The 19,088-nt window shown below is 33.3% G+C and overlaps 1 protein-coding gene across 1 annotated transcript in view; it reads left to right on the forward strand.

Annotated features, from left to right (window-relative positions):
- The window catches only part of LOC129801018 (uncharacterized), a 104,912-nt gene extending 87,337 nt beyond the window's left edge, over positions 1-17,575 (forward strand). The window contains exons 4-7 of the mRNA XM_055845773.1: positions 7,324-7,401; positions 12,569-12,708; positions 13,145-13,623; positions 17,427-17,575. Of these exons, the coding sequence (XP_055701748.1) occupies positions 7,324-7,401; positions 12,569-12,708; positions 13,145-13,623; positions 17,427-17,575 (846 nt within the window). The remainder of the gene's footprint in view (positions 1-7,323; positions 7,402-12,568; positions 12,709-13,144; positions 13,624-17,426) is intronic.
- Positions 17,576-19,088: the final 1,513 nt, after the last annotated feature.

Consider the following 19,088-nt stretch of genomic DNA (forward strand, 5'->3'; position numbering starts at 1 on the left):
TGACAGAAATACGACATTTTTCGATCTTATGCCTTCTCTTTGAGAGCAGCAAAAATCAATGGATTGACTTCTCATCGAGTGTTATAATTTTGTGGCAGCCTCTACATTTTCACAAAGGAACATTTGATGTTATTTAAACACTCCAGTTCTCGTATATCTAGAATACTAATTACCTTCAATGTGTTTCATTAAGGGGGGAAATTCCATTGAGGTATCCATAGGCAGAGAACACCTCAGAGCCTCAGAGTCTCTTACTGTGTAGAAGGGGTAACAGCTCCTAAACCTAAAGTGTTATTGCTATGGAGGAAGTACTATGGAAAATATTATTCATTCTTGTTCAAGTCTAATCCAGCATTACTTCCTTTCAATTCAAAATGAATTATTGGACCATATTCCATTGGAAAATTAGAGGTTTAGAAATTTAGAGCTTTCAAACCAAAGTGATTTAATTTCATAAGATAAATATCTTAACTTTTATGGATAATTCGGGTCGTTTTGAATCGAATTGGAATTTTAAGATTTCCTCACTATTTTAGACGAACAAACGTAAAGGTCTAAAAAGATACAAGCGGAAACTCGAGAATATTATTTAACCTGTAAAATTTGTCAATAAATATTTATTCCAAATTGTCACAGAATGAGGGCTTAGGATCATCAAATTTAGAGGTCCTTTGCATATATTTTCTTTACTTAATCCTTTACTGGCAAAATTCACAAGCTTAAAATTTCCAAGGATTAACCTGAGTCTATTTGGGTCCTAAAGCGATCCTAAGACGAAAAGTTTAGCTCAGTTCTCGAAGGTTTCAAAATCCTAAATAACGGATTAAACAATTAAAGATTAAAGAATTTTCAGAATTCAATGAATGATTAACCCTTAATATATCCAATACTAAGTCAAAATTTTCCACAAAGTCTTAGCTCAACAAGAAATAAGAGAAGTTAAACTATATGACTTAGACTTAGGTCTAAAGCCCGTGTAAGGCATGTCTTTTTTTAGTCTTGTTTTTTTCTTTGCTTATCTAAATCTAAAGCTGTGGTAAAATATTAATTCCAAATTAGAAATGACTATAACTACTCTACTAAGTCTTCAACTTAAAGTGCTTCGTTCACAGGTGGATTAAAGATGTTTACAGCAATATGTACCATCGAAATAAACTCAAGAAAATTGGTAACTTCTATGAGAAGAACCAACAGACCAAAAATAATCAATAGCGCCGATCTGTAAACCTAAATATTATAAAATTGGCTTTCGAGGGTATTACATGGGACTCGGTAAAATATTTTCAAGTATTTGAACTTTATTGAAAAAGATATGGCAAAGCGTACCAGTTTATAGTTTAAAAAATCTCAGTCTTTACAACTATCCCGTGCTTACTACTGCTTAAGTTTCCTCTATCTATTTCAGCACAAGTATTAACAAAACGGCCAAGTTCGCGCTGAAACTATTCTTTAGAAGATCAAAAAGAACCAAATTATTTGACAAGATTTTAATTAATTAATTAATTAATTAATACACTTTAAAAACTTTTTTTTTTATAATTTCTGAAATATAAAATTTATATAAATTATATTATTAATAGCAAAAGGAAGAGCATGAGAAAAACATCTGATTTCCTTTTATTTTATACCAATTGTGTTTTAGTGCAATTTCCATTGAATATCAAAATCGATAATTGAGCATAAAGCTCATCATAAATTATTCAAGCGAAGCCGGTTAGTGAATGCATTACTGCTAAATTAATTATACTCCAATATTGAACCACAAGAACCACACGATTTAAATACAATTTTACCAAATCCCCGGAAGTGAGATGACTAGAACATAAAAAAGCATTGAAATTCTTGACAATGAATTTTAATTTAAGAACAATATTGAGATAGAATCAAAATTTAATTAATGGACTAGTCGGAATACTTATCTGACTTAATAATTTTCTCACAGCTCTAAAGAAAAATAGACGTATTAGAAGAGGGTAGGGTAGTTCACATATGCATTACGAAAAAACGTATTTTTTTTAGATAAAAATAAGTAATACTATAGTAATTGTATCGTATATTTTCTGGTAGCCAATATCTAAGAGAAACTCACTGCACTTACTTAGTTGATTAAGATATGGTTCATATTCGTTTTTAGTAAATGAGTCATTGTTCAACTGCGGTAAACTGGCCCACCCTCCCCTATCAATATTTCAATATAATTTAAAAATCGAACGAATCGATAGAAAAACCCAATGATTATGCATAAAATAATTTTCTTTACATATTTGAAGAGTAAATACCTTAGCATGAATAACATCTTAATCTAATAAACTCTGCAAAAAGCTATAAATCCATCTCTGTAAAACTCTTTGTATTTTTCCTCACCAAAGAAACATTTCGACTTTCCTCGGGCCAGAAGAATGTTTTTTTTTTCACCACAAAGTTTAATTGAGAAATAGGATATTATATTCCCTTACCTGTGAATTGAGTTGAAGTATTTATATACTGGGTTATTTCATATCTATGTCTTATACAACTTTCTTCAAAATTTGAGATGTTTGTCTTGAAAACAAGAAATTGAGCGAGAAAATTTTCTAATGAATATTTATTTTGTCAGTGTAAATAGAAACTTGTGAAAAAGCCTTTCAAACTTTCATAAAATTTAATTAAATTATATGTTCGGTGAAGTCACTATTTCATAATCAGTACATAATCCATTTAAATTAGACACTTACCGTGAGTTTATTGGAAGCTTAACGTCATTAGGGAGTCATAATCAATTCTAAACAGTGAAATAGTTTAAGGAAAATGCAATAATTTGCTATATTTGTTGACGGAAAAAAGTTATTCGTATTCACAACATCAGGTGTCCCAATTGCATATTTTGAATATACGAAATTTCCTTTTTTGCACGTTCTGAATACATTACGAAGATTCTTCCTGTTCGTCTAGGGAGCGCATGGTAAATACCTTTTCTCCTGTCTGTTGTTGGAAAATTATTCAATTCCACTTCAGTGTCGTTTCACCTTGAAGTTTCTTTTCGGCAGCATTCTATCTAATGGATTTGATACTTTCTTTGAAATTTTTAAACTAGTTTGGTTATTTATAAAAGATAAAACTACCGTAGATATAAGTGACTTTGACATCCTGAGGTGACTTTGCATCCTTGCTATTCGGAAGCTTTTCTTTAATTCTTGCACTTAAGGTCTTCACTATTCGATAACCCCGGAGGGCAAAAACCCCCGCATCTAATGCGTTATCACTCAAAATCATTGAAAATGCTCCCTCTAAAGGAATAGTAGAGATTGATTTCTAAAATATTTTGCTGGTCCTGTATGATTGCCTGATGCGTCATCATTCCACATTTGCCACCAAAATGGATTTTCATAAAATTTAAAACCTTTGTCTGTAATTCAATGAATTGAACAGTATAATGAGGGAAGTAGTTCAATTCCGGGTTAAATTTTTAACTAAATAAAGCGTATCAGTAATAGGAATATTTCTATATATGATTAGCAGGAAAATCTAAAAATTCTACGTAATTGATTAGGAATGAAAAAAAGTTATTTTATGATAGAATAAAACAACAATTAATATGAGAAAGTAAGAATTCGTTGCATTTTAATTAAACGTAGAGCATCAGATAAATGTACATTTTCTCATTTCTCTAATTCGTAATTCCCGTTTTAAATTTTTCCTATTTCAAAGAATTTTTTTAGTATTACAATCAATTACATGTATGTAAAAAAGGTTTATAATAAACATCATAAACGCCCAATTTTCTCTTCAATTAATCTGACCGAAGACGAAATTTCTTACGTTCTATATTAAACTTTTCGATTTGAAAGCTGTTTCTGGACAAATCGGGCTTGTATCGATTGGATTCGAAGATTATATCAGAAAGAACTTATCTAAAACCCCGTTAAAAGTTCGAAAACTTAAACGGACAAGTTCCACAGAAGTGTACATTTTCGTTAAAAGGATATTTATTTTAATGGAACTTGGATCCAAAAGTTTTGCAATCCTGAGATTCCACAAAACTAAAAATTCACTTTTCGAAGCAAAAATTTATGCACTGTTGTTAACGTCGTTGACGATTTAAGTGTAAATAATACCAAAAATTTGAATTAGAAAAACAGTCAGCGCTAAAGTGGTGAACATGTGAACTTACGCTTTAGACTTCCCGTCGATTTTCGAAAAGGTTTGGCTTGGCTTTGGAGTAGCTAAATAATTACTAAGGGGATAGATTATTACTGAACATAGCCATTCCGGTCTTTTGAACTCGTTTTCACGATAAACGATTTTTCATTACTCACAATTTTGTAACAAAGCTCCTGTAGGGTAATTTTGTAATTTTTCTGGCAATCGATCTTTTTTTGTCATATCACATGAGTTCGAAAATGCGATTTATTGATTTTTTAATAAAATTACCTTACTTTGTGATACTTTGCAAATACGGTCCGTCATGGTTGATTTGTAAAATAAAATCCATTATCATTTGAATTGCAGAAATTCCAAATATGTGATTTCTGATAATGCCACATGAACTAAAATGACAATGTCACGGTTACAGCATCACATTTTCGAAAAAGCTCTCCTACGATTCGAACGCAATTTGTTATATGGCATTGCCAGAGTGTTACAGAATTCCTCTACTGGTATATGTATTATTTTGAAACATAAACTAAAGGCACTCTCTAGAAAGACAATCCCTAAGCTAATCCGAATCCAAGCAGTTTTGGGAGCATTTATTCCATTGCTCAGGAACTAGAACCAAAATGATGCCCACTATTCTTTATCAAAACCGACAAATCCTAACGAATTCGATTCATTTTTGAACGGATGGTGCCTAGCGCGATGAGCTAATAATATGATAATAATAATGCTGGCACAACATTCCATGAAGGAGCAAGGCCTTCCCGCAAGGGGATAGACACGCATTATTATTTTTTCTTGTACGGGATGAGGTTGTCAGTCCCATGCCCGTGAAATCAAGTACAGCGAACCTCACTGGATGCAATCTGAACTGAACACCTTTTAAGCCAGAAAAATTCCTGGTGACCTAAAGGGGATTCGAACCCGGGACATTTGCATCATAGAGCGAGTGCTCTGCCACTTTACCCATTGAGTGCTCGATGAGCTAACTATATCTAACCTAGGATTGATGGCCAAGAAGGTTTTGCTGTATTGGCGGAATTGAAAAGGAATTATCGATTAGAAGATTTGAACGATTTCCTAATAAATCGGACCTCTAGTGTCAACAACTAATCAGACTGAAACAGATGATGGACCCGAAGCGTCTAGAATTGTCCATTCCGTAGGGTCTTTAAAGGATGTTTCATTAAGAGAACGCCCAGTTGCACTAGAAACTTAGATCTGGCACCAAGCGATTATCACTTTTTCGGCCATTTGCAAACTTTTCTTAATGGTTGGCTAACAAAATACATTTTCAGTCAGTCGGTAACATGGCCTGGAAGAGTTCGGATGGGGGCATAGAACTGGGTCGCTGCCCGGTAATTGGCCGCGATAAGCATTGGTCTCCTTGAGGAATCTTTCAGGGCAAAAGCTATGCTACATTTGTGTTGTTTCCTTCCACGACCGTTTAGCTGTATATGTAGAAGCACAGTATAGAAAATTTTTAATACACTGTGATAGAAGACGGCGAGAGCTGGGGAAAATAGTTGAGATAGGAATCAACAAAAAGAAAAGTCGATAATGCAGAAGAACTTGAGAACAGTGAAGTGTTAAAAAATGTTCATTTTTTATTGGAATAGCACCATTTGAATAGGCTTTTTACTAATAAGGATGAGAACTTCTTCAATAAGGAAATTGCCTTTAAAATGGATAAAATCTATAGAATAATGTGGCATATGGTCGAAGGAACATCGGTTCGGCAGGGAATACCCATTGGCAATTTCGTTAAAATATTGAAATTTAATAGCATCTAATAAAGTGATATGACGTTTTTTCATTAGTTTACCTCTTCTTATAAAGATAAATGCTAAAATTTCATATGCCATATGGCAAATGATAGAGTGCCAATAGGTCATGACATAAGGTGTTAAAGTGTCAATAGGCATTCCTTTAACCCTATATTGAATCTAAATTAGACAATCTTGGAATTGATAATTTAATCATCAAAATAAAGTGAAAATACGCTAATATTTTTTAGCGTTGCCGGCCTCACTTAATAAAATGACAGTCTACATGCGTTATCGTTGTATTAAACATTAAAAAATAGATTGAGTTTTTATATTAAATTTGAGTTCTCGAATATCTTTAATGTTTGAGCGTTCCGTAAATTTTTCATCATCTATCTTGATTTTTCAGCACATAAATCTCATACCATATGCTATTAATTTCCATCTCCATGTACATCTGAATAAATTACAATGGTTATTGATACGTTAGTTTCGTCTTTAAAATCTTATGGAATGCTCCACAAAGTCAATTTTACGACTGCTGACAGACTTTTCGCACTCGTCTTATGCAAACAAGATTCTGGTGCAGATTTTTTTGCTCAACAGGATGGGAAGCATTATTTTACGACTTGACTTTTATTACTTCCTTCTCGGTTTTCTATCTTCCGCGGAATGAATTCTGGGAATTTAATTGTCTTTGCCATTGCCAAGTGACATGTAATTTGAAGATGCGTGTAAAGTATCATCTACAACATATTTTGAACATATCATCATTGGGTCGAATTTTGCCAAAAGAGGGTTGGAAATTGGGTCAGAAGTCTCAAATGGTTCAACATTCATATATAATACACCTATAATGTCACAATATTCTAATGCTTTTGGTAGATGTCACTGAGTCAATCAAATATGTATTATTTTCGCAATGAAGGATCCCCTTCGTCATTCTTCCATCGAATGTGACCTTTCGTCAGAGGCAATTTGATATTGAGGAGTGGTAATTTTGTCCTAATTGTGTTTGCTGAACATTTCTGCCACTTGAACGATGGTTCGTCACACAAACAACACCCTCAGAATTATCTTTCACTTTTCCATACCAACCCTGTGAAAATTGCTTCCAAAAAGATAATTACTACATGGAAGGATACACGGTGGCAAAATGAGGAGAAAATAGTTTGTGCCATAACTATCAGGGAATTATCACACGTGAGAAAAGCCTCTTAAAAGGAAAATATCCAACTCATGATTTAATTGCTGTTGTTACTTTCCAAACTTATCTCTCCACAAAAGTACAAGTTTGTGTTGATGAAAATTGCCTCTCCGTGCTTTAGTTAAATTTAATTTGTCTTGTTTTTCCCAACTTTCGCACATCTATGCATTTTATAACACAAAATAAATAAATTTAATATATTAAATTTCTTTGCAGATCCAAACACCCTTTCAAGCGATGCTGCAACCGTCCTCAAAGGAAATTCTAGAAGCAATAAGAGCACTGTTTCTACAGGTAAGCCAAATTAGTTAGATGTCTGTTCATTCACACGTCGGATCCTATACAAAACTTCGAGTTGATACAGACGAGATAGATGTATACTTCATATTTATGATTTATCGTAGAAAGGAGCACAAGGTCAACATTTACTAGGATAATGTAAAGAAAACCAAACAAACGAGAGATAAGGCAAATCTTAACACGGAAAACATGATCCAAAAATGAAATAAAGTTGTTTGTGAAACAGTCAATTGAAACTAGTCTGTTCAACTTTTTTTTTTTTCAAGAAATAAACATTTTTTTATTTTGTAAATATTCTTGGAAAAATTGCGGTAGGTTTTTTTTTCTTATAAAGTTATAGGTTTGTCACTAGATACGATTTTGACATCTTTAACGACCCTCTGTTCCAAAATAAGTCATATGTTTTTTGTGTTTTGTTGAAGTAGTATTGTGACCTAGATCGGATTCGAACTTCACCTTTACCTTTTATGGCTTTTGAGTATCCTGCAAATTTACTAATAAATTGCTGAAATAAATCACAAAAATAATAACTTATTATGGATGAAACAAAACTAAAACCTATCACTGGATTTAACGATAATTTAATACTGTAATACAGAAAATTCTGTTTACTATAAAATATTGTTATGATTGTTATTAAATTCTTTATGCATTTTAAACTTTCTAAAGAAGGGACAATAACTTTGTGCAATACCGTCGTTGCCGGTGACGAACTCTTTTCACTATTCTTTAACTTTAACCGTTAAAAATAAAAAGTTAAAATGAAAGGATTGTTGTAAAATTATACGTATAGGGGCAACTGGGGCACCGCCAAACACAGGGTACCACCAAACAGTGCGATTTTTTAATCGGATATGCGACTTCAGAAGACAAGATTTATAGAAATTTAGAGGCATTATAGGGATGCTTGTCCACTGAAGAAATGGTCGAGATAGTCCAAGTAGTTTAGGAATAAAAATTAGTGATTTGTGCTACCCCATGTTTGGTGCTACCCCATTTTCCGCTACAATTGTAAATAAATAGTTTTCGTGTTAATAGCATTTATTTTAATGAAATTTTATGAAATTTTTCTTCACATTTTTAAGGGTAAGATGCTCGAAATCTATGAGATCTCGCTATATTGATTTGACGTTGTTGTCCACTATTTTGAATAACTATTAAGACCTAAAGCTCGTCCAATTGAGTTGAAATTCTAATATGCTGTAGTTGATGTCAAGACCTTTTCAAAATGTATTTATTTTCCGGTCTAGGTCAATCAGTTACCTATATACCTATAAACCTATATGAATCTTGAATATCTGTATTCAAGATCAGAAGATTGATCTGAGTATTCTACTTGGTACTTATCATACACATAATATATTGACATGGTACACCGGATCGGCGAAGACCATCAATAAGTGCTAGAATTAATAAAAGTATAAAGGACAGCAGAATACAAAGACACATTCAACGACGGTATTTCGATCTGTAATCTGTATAGATATATAATGAAGTGCTATTCACTTTATTATAATATTAAGAGAATTTGTAGAGACCAGAAGTGGTCATATTTGAACACTCTATGCTTCCTTCAAACATACTATATGTTCCCAATTCAATGTTTAATATGATAGGTCCAAGTCAAAACAGATGGTTTCTTTTTTTAATCCGATCCTACGCATAAAAAATGTCCTTGGTTACCAATTCAGTCTTGGCCACTGTTTGAGCAACTTTTCCAGTCTCCGCCAAGTGCAACATCTGCGAGCACTTTAAGGCTTTAAAGATTTAACGAAATACCAGTAAATCATTTTGAACTTCCCAACAGATTTATATCCTATTGTCCTTTGAATACACTATGATCATTAATTGAATTAATTCTTCAAGCGCACCATATTGGAATGTTTAACAATGAAATCACATTTTGAATTGTGATTCATGTCCTATAAATGCTACATATAACAGTAAATTGATGAAATGAAATTACTGAAAATAATTGTACCCTTTGAAAGTAATTGAAGTGTAGTTTTATCAATTAGAAGGATAATGAGTAAGGTATTTGGGATTGAAATATGACAAAATTGAGACGATTGCATAGTGCTAGTCTTTTGTGAAAAGGATGTCGAGAAAGGAGGCAACGGTCGAAATATCTGGCGCCACATTCATTGATTTTCCTAGACAGGATGAATACCATTAAAAGATAAATGTTAACTGAAGATTTGTTCTCAACACAGAATCATTTGTACACAAACACTTAAAGCTCGCGAAAGCTCATTAAATGCTCATTTTCGCCCATTAAGAGCTGGCAGTAAATATATATATATTTTTTTAGTAATTCACACAGAATGGTCCCGGGCAATTAACTTTTAATTGATGCTGAACAAATGAGTATTTTTCTTTGGGCAGCTTGCCCAAAGTTACCATGCTGCCTATTCGCAATTTTTCGAGTCTGACGAGATCAAATAAGTTAAAACAATTTTTTTGCAAGCGAGGCAAGAAAAATTTCTGCTATATTTCCTCAATTCAGTGAAGTAAGGAACTTTCACCACTTCTTGCTATTCTTCTTTTGCGCTACTTGGCCATATACGGGAAAGTACTCTCCCTTCGAACGTTCATACCTTCGAGTAATGTGAATTTTCTTTTCTTTTTCGTAAGAGATTTTACTTAATTATCACATAATTATTAAAAATTGGTAATAAGCTAACTAATATTTAATATAAATGTGTAAGTCTTCTAGGAAAAGTAAAAGAGAATTCACATTATTCGAAGGCATGAACGTTCGAAGGGAGAGTACTTTCCCCTACCGTAGAAGCGGGTCACTGCACTCCGGGGTGACTTGATACCCGTACCTTTCGTAAGCTTTGCTTTAATTCTCTAGGACTTAAAAATGGTCCAGCTTCCAGAAGGACACTTAAGGATGGCCTAAAGATCAATAATTAAATGCTAGAATTAAAGAGAAGCTTAAAAAAGGTTGAGAGCAAAGTTACCCGCATCTACGGTAATCTAGGTATAGCTACTTTGTAGTACTAGAGATTCAGGTACCTCAATAAATACTGGATAGTCCTATTTCTTTTGTTCCAAAATCTCTTTTATCCTTTTAAGTGAATAGCATTGCTGCCAGCAAATATATAATTAAAACCAATAAAAAAACATTTTAGAGATTGTTAATTAGCTATATGAGAAATGTTTTATTATTAATTAAATTAATTAATAATATTTTATTAATGTGTTCAAAATGGTAGTCAAAAACCCACTTACTCAAACATTTTAACCTATTTATTAGTTATAAAAATTCCAAAAACTGGCGGGGGTCCACTGTGGTTACCATAAAACCGGTGGTACGGGGTTTCTAATTCATCATATCTCCGGTAAAATTTCATGAGCTAAGGGCTTAAAAGATAGCTCTCACAAAACACTACAATTTTCTCGAATATTTGAACTTCTAAAAACCAATGCTAGAGGCTCCATAGTCAATAAAATTACTTTTTATAAGACATAACCTCAATTATCACGATTTCTGCTCAGCTAAGAATAAGATGAGCTTAAGAGTCTTACCTAGAATAAGCTGATTTAGGCTTTTCTGTCTTTTTGATAATTTATATATATGTGGATCTATTTTTGTGAAAATGGAGACGTAGGGCAATTCCATTGCAGTATGAGAATATTATATGATAAATACTCCAATTTCTAAGTAGTGAATTTGGAAGAACATTTCGAAAATCCGATTTATATTAGTTACTAAGACTAGAGCTTCTTGTAACGATCATTTGATATTAATTGGGCTTTAATGTTGTTCCACTCCCAAATTCACGATGAAAATTTTTCATATGACATTTTCATATTGTTATAGTATTCCCCTACTGGTCCTTTAAAATGAGTTTATATATTGATTTATAGCGTTAATGCGGAAACATAATGTATTATCATTTATTGTTTTAATATTGAAAGATATTTATGCTTTCGGTATATTTAAAACCAATTTGCATGCCAAGTCTACCTTTTTATCAATAAATAGTTTAAATTCTTAATATTGAGCGATTCAAAGCAATTCACAGATACAAATCACACATTTGAACACTAGAGATAAATTATTAATCGCATATAACAGAGGTTCGAATGTTGAAATAGTTATTGCTTTTGTTGTTATTTGCTTTAACATCATAAAACAAATAAACTGGAGCAATCTATTCTAAAGTCATATTATATATTTAACGTTTATCGGTTTGGTGTCAATTTATTAAAGTTTATATAATATTACCTTAAAATTTCCCAAAATTACCATGGAAAAGATACAATTCGCTGCTTGGAAATTACAAGGGACCAACTCATTTTTTTTACTAGGATGATTAACTAACGGATGAAGCATTTTAATTCAGAAATGGTATATTTTTCTTAAATCCTTTATAATTTTTAAGTCTTAGATCCCACAAAAATAAATATAATACAAAATGGTAGGCACATGTACAGAAAATATATTTTTATTGAATTTAAAATGTTACCGGTGTTATAAATAGAAAATTTATCAGAAAAATTCAAAAAATTTCGAATTTTACGTTTTTTTCATAGAGGTTTTAGGAACTGTTATCCTCGTCCAATCATTATAAATTTTGAGTCAATAACATGAGATTAGATACTCTTTCATTTGGTAAAAGTTTTAAAATGATTGCATTTGGTTTTATACTAAAACTTAAAAATCACTTAAGAAAAAATGTACCATACTTTTGTACGGAAAATGTATGAGAATGCTCCGCCCTGCTTTTTTACCATTTTGAGATTTTAATGCGTTTAGAAATTTAATAAATTTTGAAACAAAGGACTAACTCAATCAAGTTGATCCCTTATTAATCTAATTTCAGAAAAAATGCGCATAATTTAGAATGACAAGAGATAACTCATAAAAAACATATTTTGAAAGGCAAAAAATAAAATTGATGCTTATAGAAATAGAAAAGAAATAAGTTGTTTAAAAAAAAAAGCTGAAAGTGGTAAACACACCCTAGTTCATTGAAATTCAAAAGGATCAAGGAAACATTGAGAAGGATATAGAAAGTAAATCTGTAAGAGTTACAAGCAGAAAAGTTCCGATTCAGTGGTCAATCTAGGCTATTTACATAACTAAAATTTCATTTGAAACTTTTCTTCCGCCATTGATTGAAATGGGAATCTCGTGTTTTCCTAACAGACTCACTGGCATTCATTCTTTATCATGTCGGATGTGGAGGCGTCAATGATGCTGGGAGGAAGTGAAGGTGCACCACTGAGAGATCCACCACTTGTTCCTACAATTTTACCGCTTCCGGCAAACAACGATGATGTGTTCAGGTATTTTATCTCTGCATTTATGAAGAATACACACAATTCTTTTTCGTTTCTCGTTTCATTTTTTTCCCGTTTTTCGCGAAGTAACTAGCGTTTGTTTCCCTTGAGTATTTCAAATACCCTTCAATTTTAGTCAGGAATACATATATCCCTCTTTCGAGAAGATGGTAGTCAGTCTCAGTGGTTTTAAGGATTTTATTGTTTATCTTTGCATTTCGTGGCATCCTTATTAAATTATTTTTTGAACTACATATTTTTGTCTTTCTGATTTACGGTTATTTCTTATTAACAATTTTACCAATTACTCTATCAGCAGTAACTATTCTTCTACAAACTGCTGATTATGCTATTTTTCTTATTTATTTCTAAAGAAAAAAGAAAATTGTCTAATAATACTATGTAAATGTGAAGGATAAGTCATTTTTTGTTCTTATTTAAGACAATTGGCCCAAGTGTCCAAGTCAACAAGAGGAGTTGTTCTTTTGCTGTGTGACTTGTTGGCTGCCCGAAAAGTCATGGCAGAGGCACAGCGACTGAATATGGTTGGGGGTCATTTTATTTGGCTGTGGGCCGACCCCAGTTCCACCACAGAATTCTATGATGTTACTCAACCATCCGAAGTGGAGCTGAGTGAGAAGCTAGAGAGTGAAAATCCAGAGTTCTCGGCCGCTATTCGCAGGGAAAGTGATTCATGGTATAATCCAGTTGGTGGAACACTTTCACACCATTTGGATGATCTCGAGGAGCGACGATTGGACTTCGACGAGTACGGTGTGAGGAAGAAACAAAGGGAAAAGTCACGAGCTCTCCCCAGGCAGTTTGGTGGACAGATTCTTGGTCTCAAAACGGACCAAGGTGCCAAAACCGTGAGACGGAAAAGAGGCGAAAGTCCTAGTCCTGTGCTTCAATCACCCACAGGTGAGTGGTGATAAACGCTTTCACCATTCTGCAGTCTATTTTTAATCGACACTCCTTCAAATATTTACCGAATCATTGTCGATGTGATGAATTTGATAGCAGATGTTTTACGTTTTAATTTATTGAAATTTTGAAAACAAAAGTTCACTTTTATTGCAGGGGCTAGCCCCCGGCGAAGTGTTTTTTTTTTAATATAGAGCTGTTTGAAGCCAACTCACAAATTTATCAGAAACTTAGCTTACACTTCTCAGAACACATTTAGACAAATAGATAGAATATACACTAACGGCCAAAACATTAAATACACCCTTCGTAAACTTAACTACACGTGATTTGGACAGGGAAAACGCTGTAATATCCAGTTCTATTGACTGAAATAGTTTCATATATAAACTTAAGAACAGTTTTAAACAAGATTTGAGAAAATACATGTGCTACAAAATTTATAATTTGTGGATCAGTCAAAAATTAGCTTTTTGGCCACCCCAATCACCCAATTGTAACCACATTGAAATTTTCTGGAATTTTCTAGACCACATGGTTCGAGATTAGCCGCGACATCAGTTCCAATCTTGGTGGAAATACTTCAGGATGTGTGGTCAAAGTTCCTTCAGACATTTTGTAGAAATTGATCAACAGGATGCCTCGAATTTGTGAGGCGCTTATCAAAGCTAAAGAAAAATTCTTCGAGGAAAACTGAATTTTATGATTTTATTCATGTTTTTTAATTAAAATAATGAAGTAAAAGAAATGAAATTGCAACAATAACAAGAAGAAATTTGAAAAATAATAAAAAAATATATGAAAAAGTAGAATTTGGGCTGAAAATTTCAATATTCAAAAAAGAAACCCCTTTCAGAACACATCACACCGGAAACCGACCACAATCCGTACCAAAAATATTCCCTCGGTATTATTTTCAATTTTTCTGACTCTTAATAATATTTACTAATAGTATTTAGCTTATATTAAATGATTATTAAAAGATTAGATCAGTTTTAGAATGTGGGGCTACTTTTGCATTTTTGTCCAAAAAGCTAATTTTTGACTGATCCACAAATTATAAATTTTGTAGCTCATGTATTTTCTCAAATCTTGTTTAAAACTGTTCTTAAGTTTATATATGAAACTATTTCAGTCAATAGAACTGGATATTACAGCGTTTTCCCGGTCCAAATCACGTGTATTTAAGCTTACGAAGGGTGTATTTAATGTTTTGGCCGTTAGTGTATATCCCTCTTTGCAAGGCTCAGAGTCTTGTACACAAGGCTCACCTCAATTTTGACATATATCGTGTAACGGTCATTAGTACGGAAAAATTCCCATACGCATTTGTATGTGAAAATAAGAAATTGGCTTCAACTTTGAAGGCCACACGCCGGGGACTACTACAGGGATAGTTAAATGAATATGACATTTAAAAGTGTTCTAGAGTTCACAAGACCATGTCTTCAGCGCTCAGAGTTATTTTGTTCTTATAATTAGATTTTAAATATTGAACATTTTTAAATGTATTTTGGCACGACTCAAATTTATGGTCAAGGGTATCCTAAAGAGCTCAATATTTTTAGCGGAAAACCTAAGATACAGCCAGACGTTCCTCCGAATTCTAAATGCGGCCTAGAAATTTTATAAAAAATCTAAAAATAAAAATAAAAGAAACAAAAACTCGGGTTTGCTAGGGGATTTAAAAAAACGAAAAAACGGAGATAGAGATAGATCGTTCACTGACTTAAAAGACGACTATTTGGGGGTGGAGAGGGGTTCGTAAAGTTCATCCAAAATATCCTAAAACTTTCTCTTTAACTATTTGGCTTATATATTTGCTCATAGTCCAGGTGGAAAATTGAGTAGTCATGAAGGTTTTCCAAAAATCATCAATATTAGTTCCTCATAGACAAAGGTAGATGAAAATTCCAAGAATCAGAGAACTGAAGGATTTCAGTAGAGTTCGAATACATTTGAACTTCCACTATGTTTTTTAAGTTTGTTATATTTTAGCTTTCTTATGATGAGAATGTCTCAAAAATATTAATTTTTACTACTCGAACTCAAAGGGAGAGCACTCCAAGGCCATGTTTTTTTTTTTTATTTTTCTCAAAATTGGCCCAAGCTTTTTCAATTATTTTCGAATATGATTTAGAGGTATTAAAATTTCGAACCCGGTTGCATCGGTCTTCATCGGTAATGAATCAATGAATAGATAGATAGAACCAGTTTTTCCGGTAATTATTTTTTTTACTTAACATTAAGTTTGTTTCCGAGCTAGAGGTCAAACGGTGAGGGATAACGATTTTCTTTCCTTTTTCCCCAAAATCGTCTCTATCGCCGCCAAAATCATGTTTTCTCTTTTTCTTCTAAATTAGCCCAAGTTTTTTCAATGATTTTCGGACATGCTTTAGAGGTAGTCCAGATGAAAATTTCGTCTAAACATACCTATAACCGGAAAATTCCACATTTTAAATTATTAAGATAAAAGGTCAATTACTTTGAAGGGCAAAATTTTTCAACGCATTTGACTGAATTCGGATTTTTTGGAAAGGTCTTAAGATTTATTATCTGGCTATATCAGTCCCAATCGGCAATGAATTGGACAAGTAATTGTAATTGACTTATTTTTCTCGAATATCTTCGTGTCTCTGTGTGCCAGGTTCAGGGAGTCGCAATTTTCGCAGCTCAATTTTTGTGGAGGGTGTCGTACTCTTGAACACTTTGACCAAAGAGCAAAAGTGGGGGTTTATCCTAAGTCATGTGGGCTCTGCAGGTTCCTAATTTACGTTACTTTATTGTATAACAGAGGACAGTTTGTTCTATTTTAAGTTAAATAAATTGAATTGAATTGAATGCCCTTTCTTATTAGATTATTATCCGAATTTCCTTTTTTGGACTATTCTGAAATACATAATTCTTAGTCATTTCCTATTTCAGAATGGTTTTTCGATTTGTGAATGAATTTAATCCGTAATAAACTGATAGGAGAAAGTACTCTCCCTTCGAACGCTCATACCTTCGAATAATGTGAATTTTCTTTAAGTTTTCCTAAGAGACTTAAACATTTCTATTAAGTATCAATTAGTTTATTATCAATTATTGATAATTTATGTGACAATCATGTGGAAATCTCTTAGAAAAAGTAAAAGGAAATTCACATTATTCGAAGTCATGAACGTTCGAAGGGAGAGTACTTTCCCCTACACACCCAAAAAACATGCTAAAAATAATTCACGGATAACTCTATCTCGTGAGTTCGAGTGGTTCGAGTATTCCACAAAGCTGAGACGCATTGTTTGTAAAAGAATGCGAACTATTTTTTGTAAACTATTTAAAGAAATAAATACTAAATATTTATCTCACTTTTAGAGGAATTATTTGTTAGTTTTCTGTAATTTCTATTAAACTATTTACTTCTATTTAACACTATAAAAATTCTAAAAAGATATGTAAATTTTATATTTTTAATTTATTAAAATTGAATGTTTCCAATTTTATTTGGAACGTCATGAAAAGCTGTTTTAAGTAAATAATATTAAGTCTAGGCAGCCTTAAACAAAAAGTGTTCAGATTTTCAATTACGTCTCGCAATTTCTTTACAAAGTCTTCATGGTTTTTTAGAGTTCAGGTAATTATGATAGCTTACGAAGCTTACCAGGAATTGGTCTAGAATTCCTTTTTAAAATTGTGAATGCTTTTGGTTAAAAAATTGTGTTGAGTTGAAGTCTGAGAAAAAGAAATCTTTTGAAGGAGTTGAATGAATTAAGACATTAATCAGCTATTTGAAATTCTAAAGAAGACTTAAATTCCAGACGAGAACTCGCACGAGTCATCGTCTCTGGAGACGGACGTGGATAGTGGCAGGAGTCCCTCGGGTGAGGTGAACGTGGCCAGAAGCAGCGAGGAGAGTGAATTAAATCCTGTGCACAATGACATAAAGACGCCGGCGCGTCGTCAGTAGATAACGTCGCGGCAGATGGGAGCAAACTCAAACGAAATCCTCTTTTGCACAATGGCACATCGCACGTGCTCTTCCACCACTTCAATGACTTCCCTGTGGGCTTCCTGGCGCTACGGCCCGTCCGAATGGCTGTGGATCGGCATTTTGTGCGCTCGGTATTGCGTTTATTTGCGCACACCTGGGCCACGGTTGAACTGGAGGCGGGTAGCCTACGTTCAGACGGTGCCATCCATGAGACATTGCAGCCTAGGGGACGCCCTGGGTCACGTGGCCGGGATCAGGCCATGGTCCAGCGGGAAGTCCAGCAAGCGGCTGGCGAGAAGGAGACGAGCCAATGAAGCAAAAAGTGAAGTTAACAGTAGTTTTACGAGAACCACCCACAGTGACTTAAGTGTAGATGTAGGCAATAGACTTATGCGTGAAAACACAAGTGGCTTAAATATTAATCACACAAGCAATATCGTGACACACTGAGGCTCAACAGTGACGTTAAACTGAGCGTGTCCAAGAGGCAAAACACGTGGTGGTCCGTAAACACCACGGTAGCTCCTGTGATGTCTCAGGGGCGCTCAAGGGGCCCTACGGTGGCAGAGAAGATGGGCAAGAGGGTGAGTGCTCCGCAGTACAGGGGAGGCTGCTTTGGATCTTCCAGCAGAAGTGAAATTCGACGAGCTGAATCTTTTGCTAGGTGAGTTATCGCTATGAACATTTCTCATTTGATTTTCAATTTACTTACGAATCCCCCAGAAAAAAATTCTTGTCATCCTATTTTGTTCTTTAATTTGGAAAAAAAAGCTTTTAATACTTTTAATACCCATGGAAAAAAAAGCTTTGTAAATTCCATTTTAATGCAGTTTACCAATTAATTCCATACACTTTGTACTGGATATTATAATTATTTTCGCGTGAAATTAATTTCATGCGCTTTTTTTATTAATAATCCCTGCTTTTTTTCAATTTTAACAAGAGGATACTATACCCTTTTTATTTTTATTATTGAAATTACTTTTTTTCCAATACGTTCGATAAACTACACATGTCTATACAAAAATATAAAATGATGATTCGGAAAAATACCTCTGGAGATAATCAATTTTCCTATACTTCTGTGCAAAGGCTAATGGAGTTTTTATGACATAAATTTCGCATGCAATGCCAAGAGCTCCAGAGAGTGCAATAAAAGTTCCAGAAGATAAACTTAGTGCATGCTATAACAAATATTCAATCTATTTCAATTCATACATGATCCATTCCTAATACATTTAGAAATTCTATTCATTCATTATTCTGAATTTGGTACAGGAAATGATACACACTCGAAATTCCCAGGGGGAATTATTATTCTTATATAATACAGAAGCAGCTTTGTAAATGCTCAAAATTGTGTTTTTAATGCTATACCCTCAAGGTAATTTTGCAATATTTGTTTATATTAATAAATTTATAGAGTGGAACAATCGATCCAATTTGTGGAGCAAGAAATACGATTAGATTTTGAGAGCTTTCCACAGAA

The sequence above is a fragment of the Phlebotomus papatasi genome, chromosome 2 (genome assembly GCF_024763615.1).
Source record: "Phlebotomus papatasi isolate M1 chromosome 2, Ppap_2.1, whole genome shotgun sequence".
In the NCBI taxonomy this organism is placed as follows: domain Eukaryota; kingdom Metazoa; phylum Arthropoda; class Insecta; order Diptera; family Psychodidae; genus Phlebotomus; species Phlebotomus papatasi.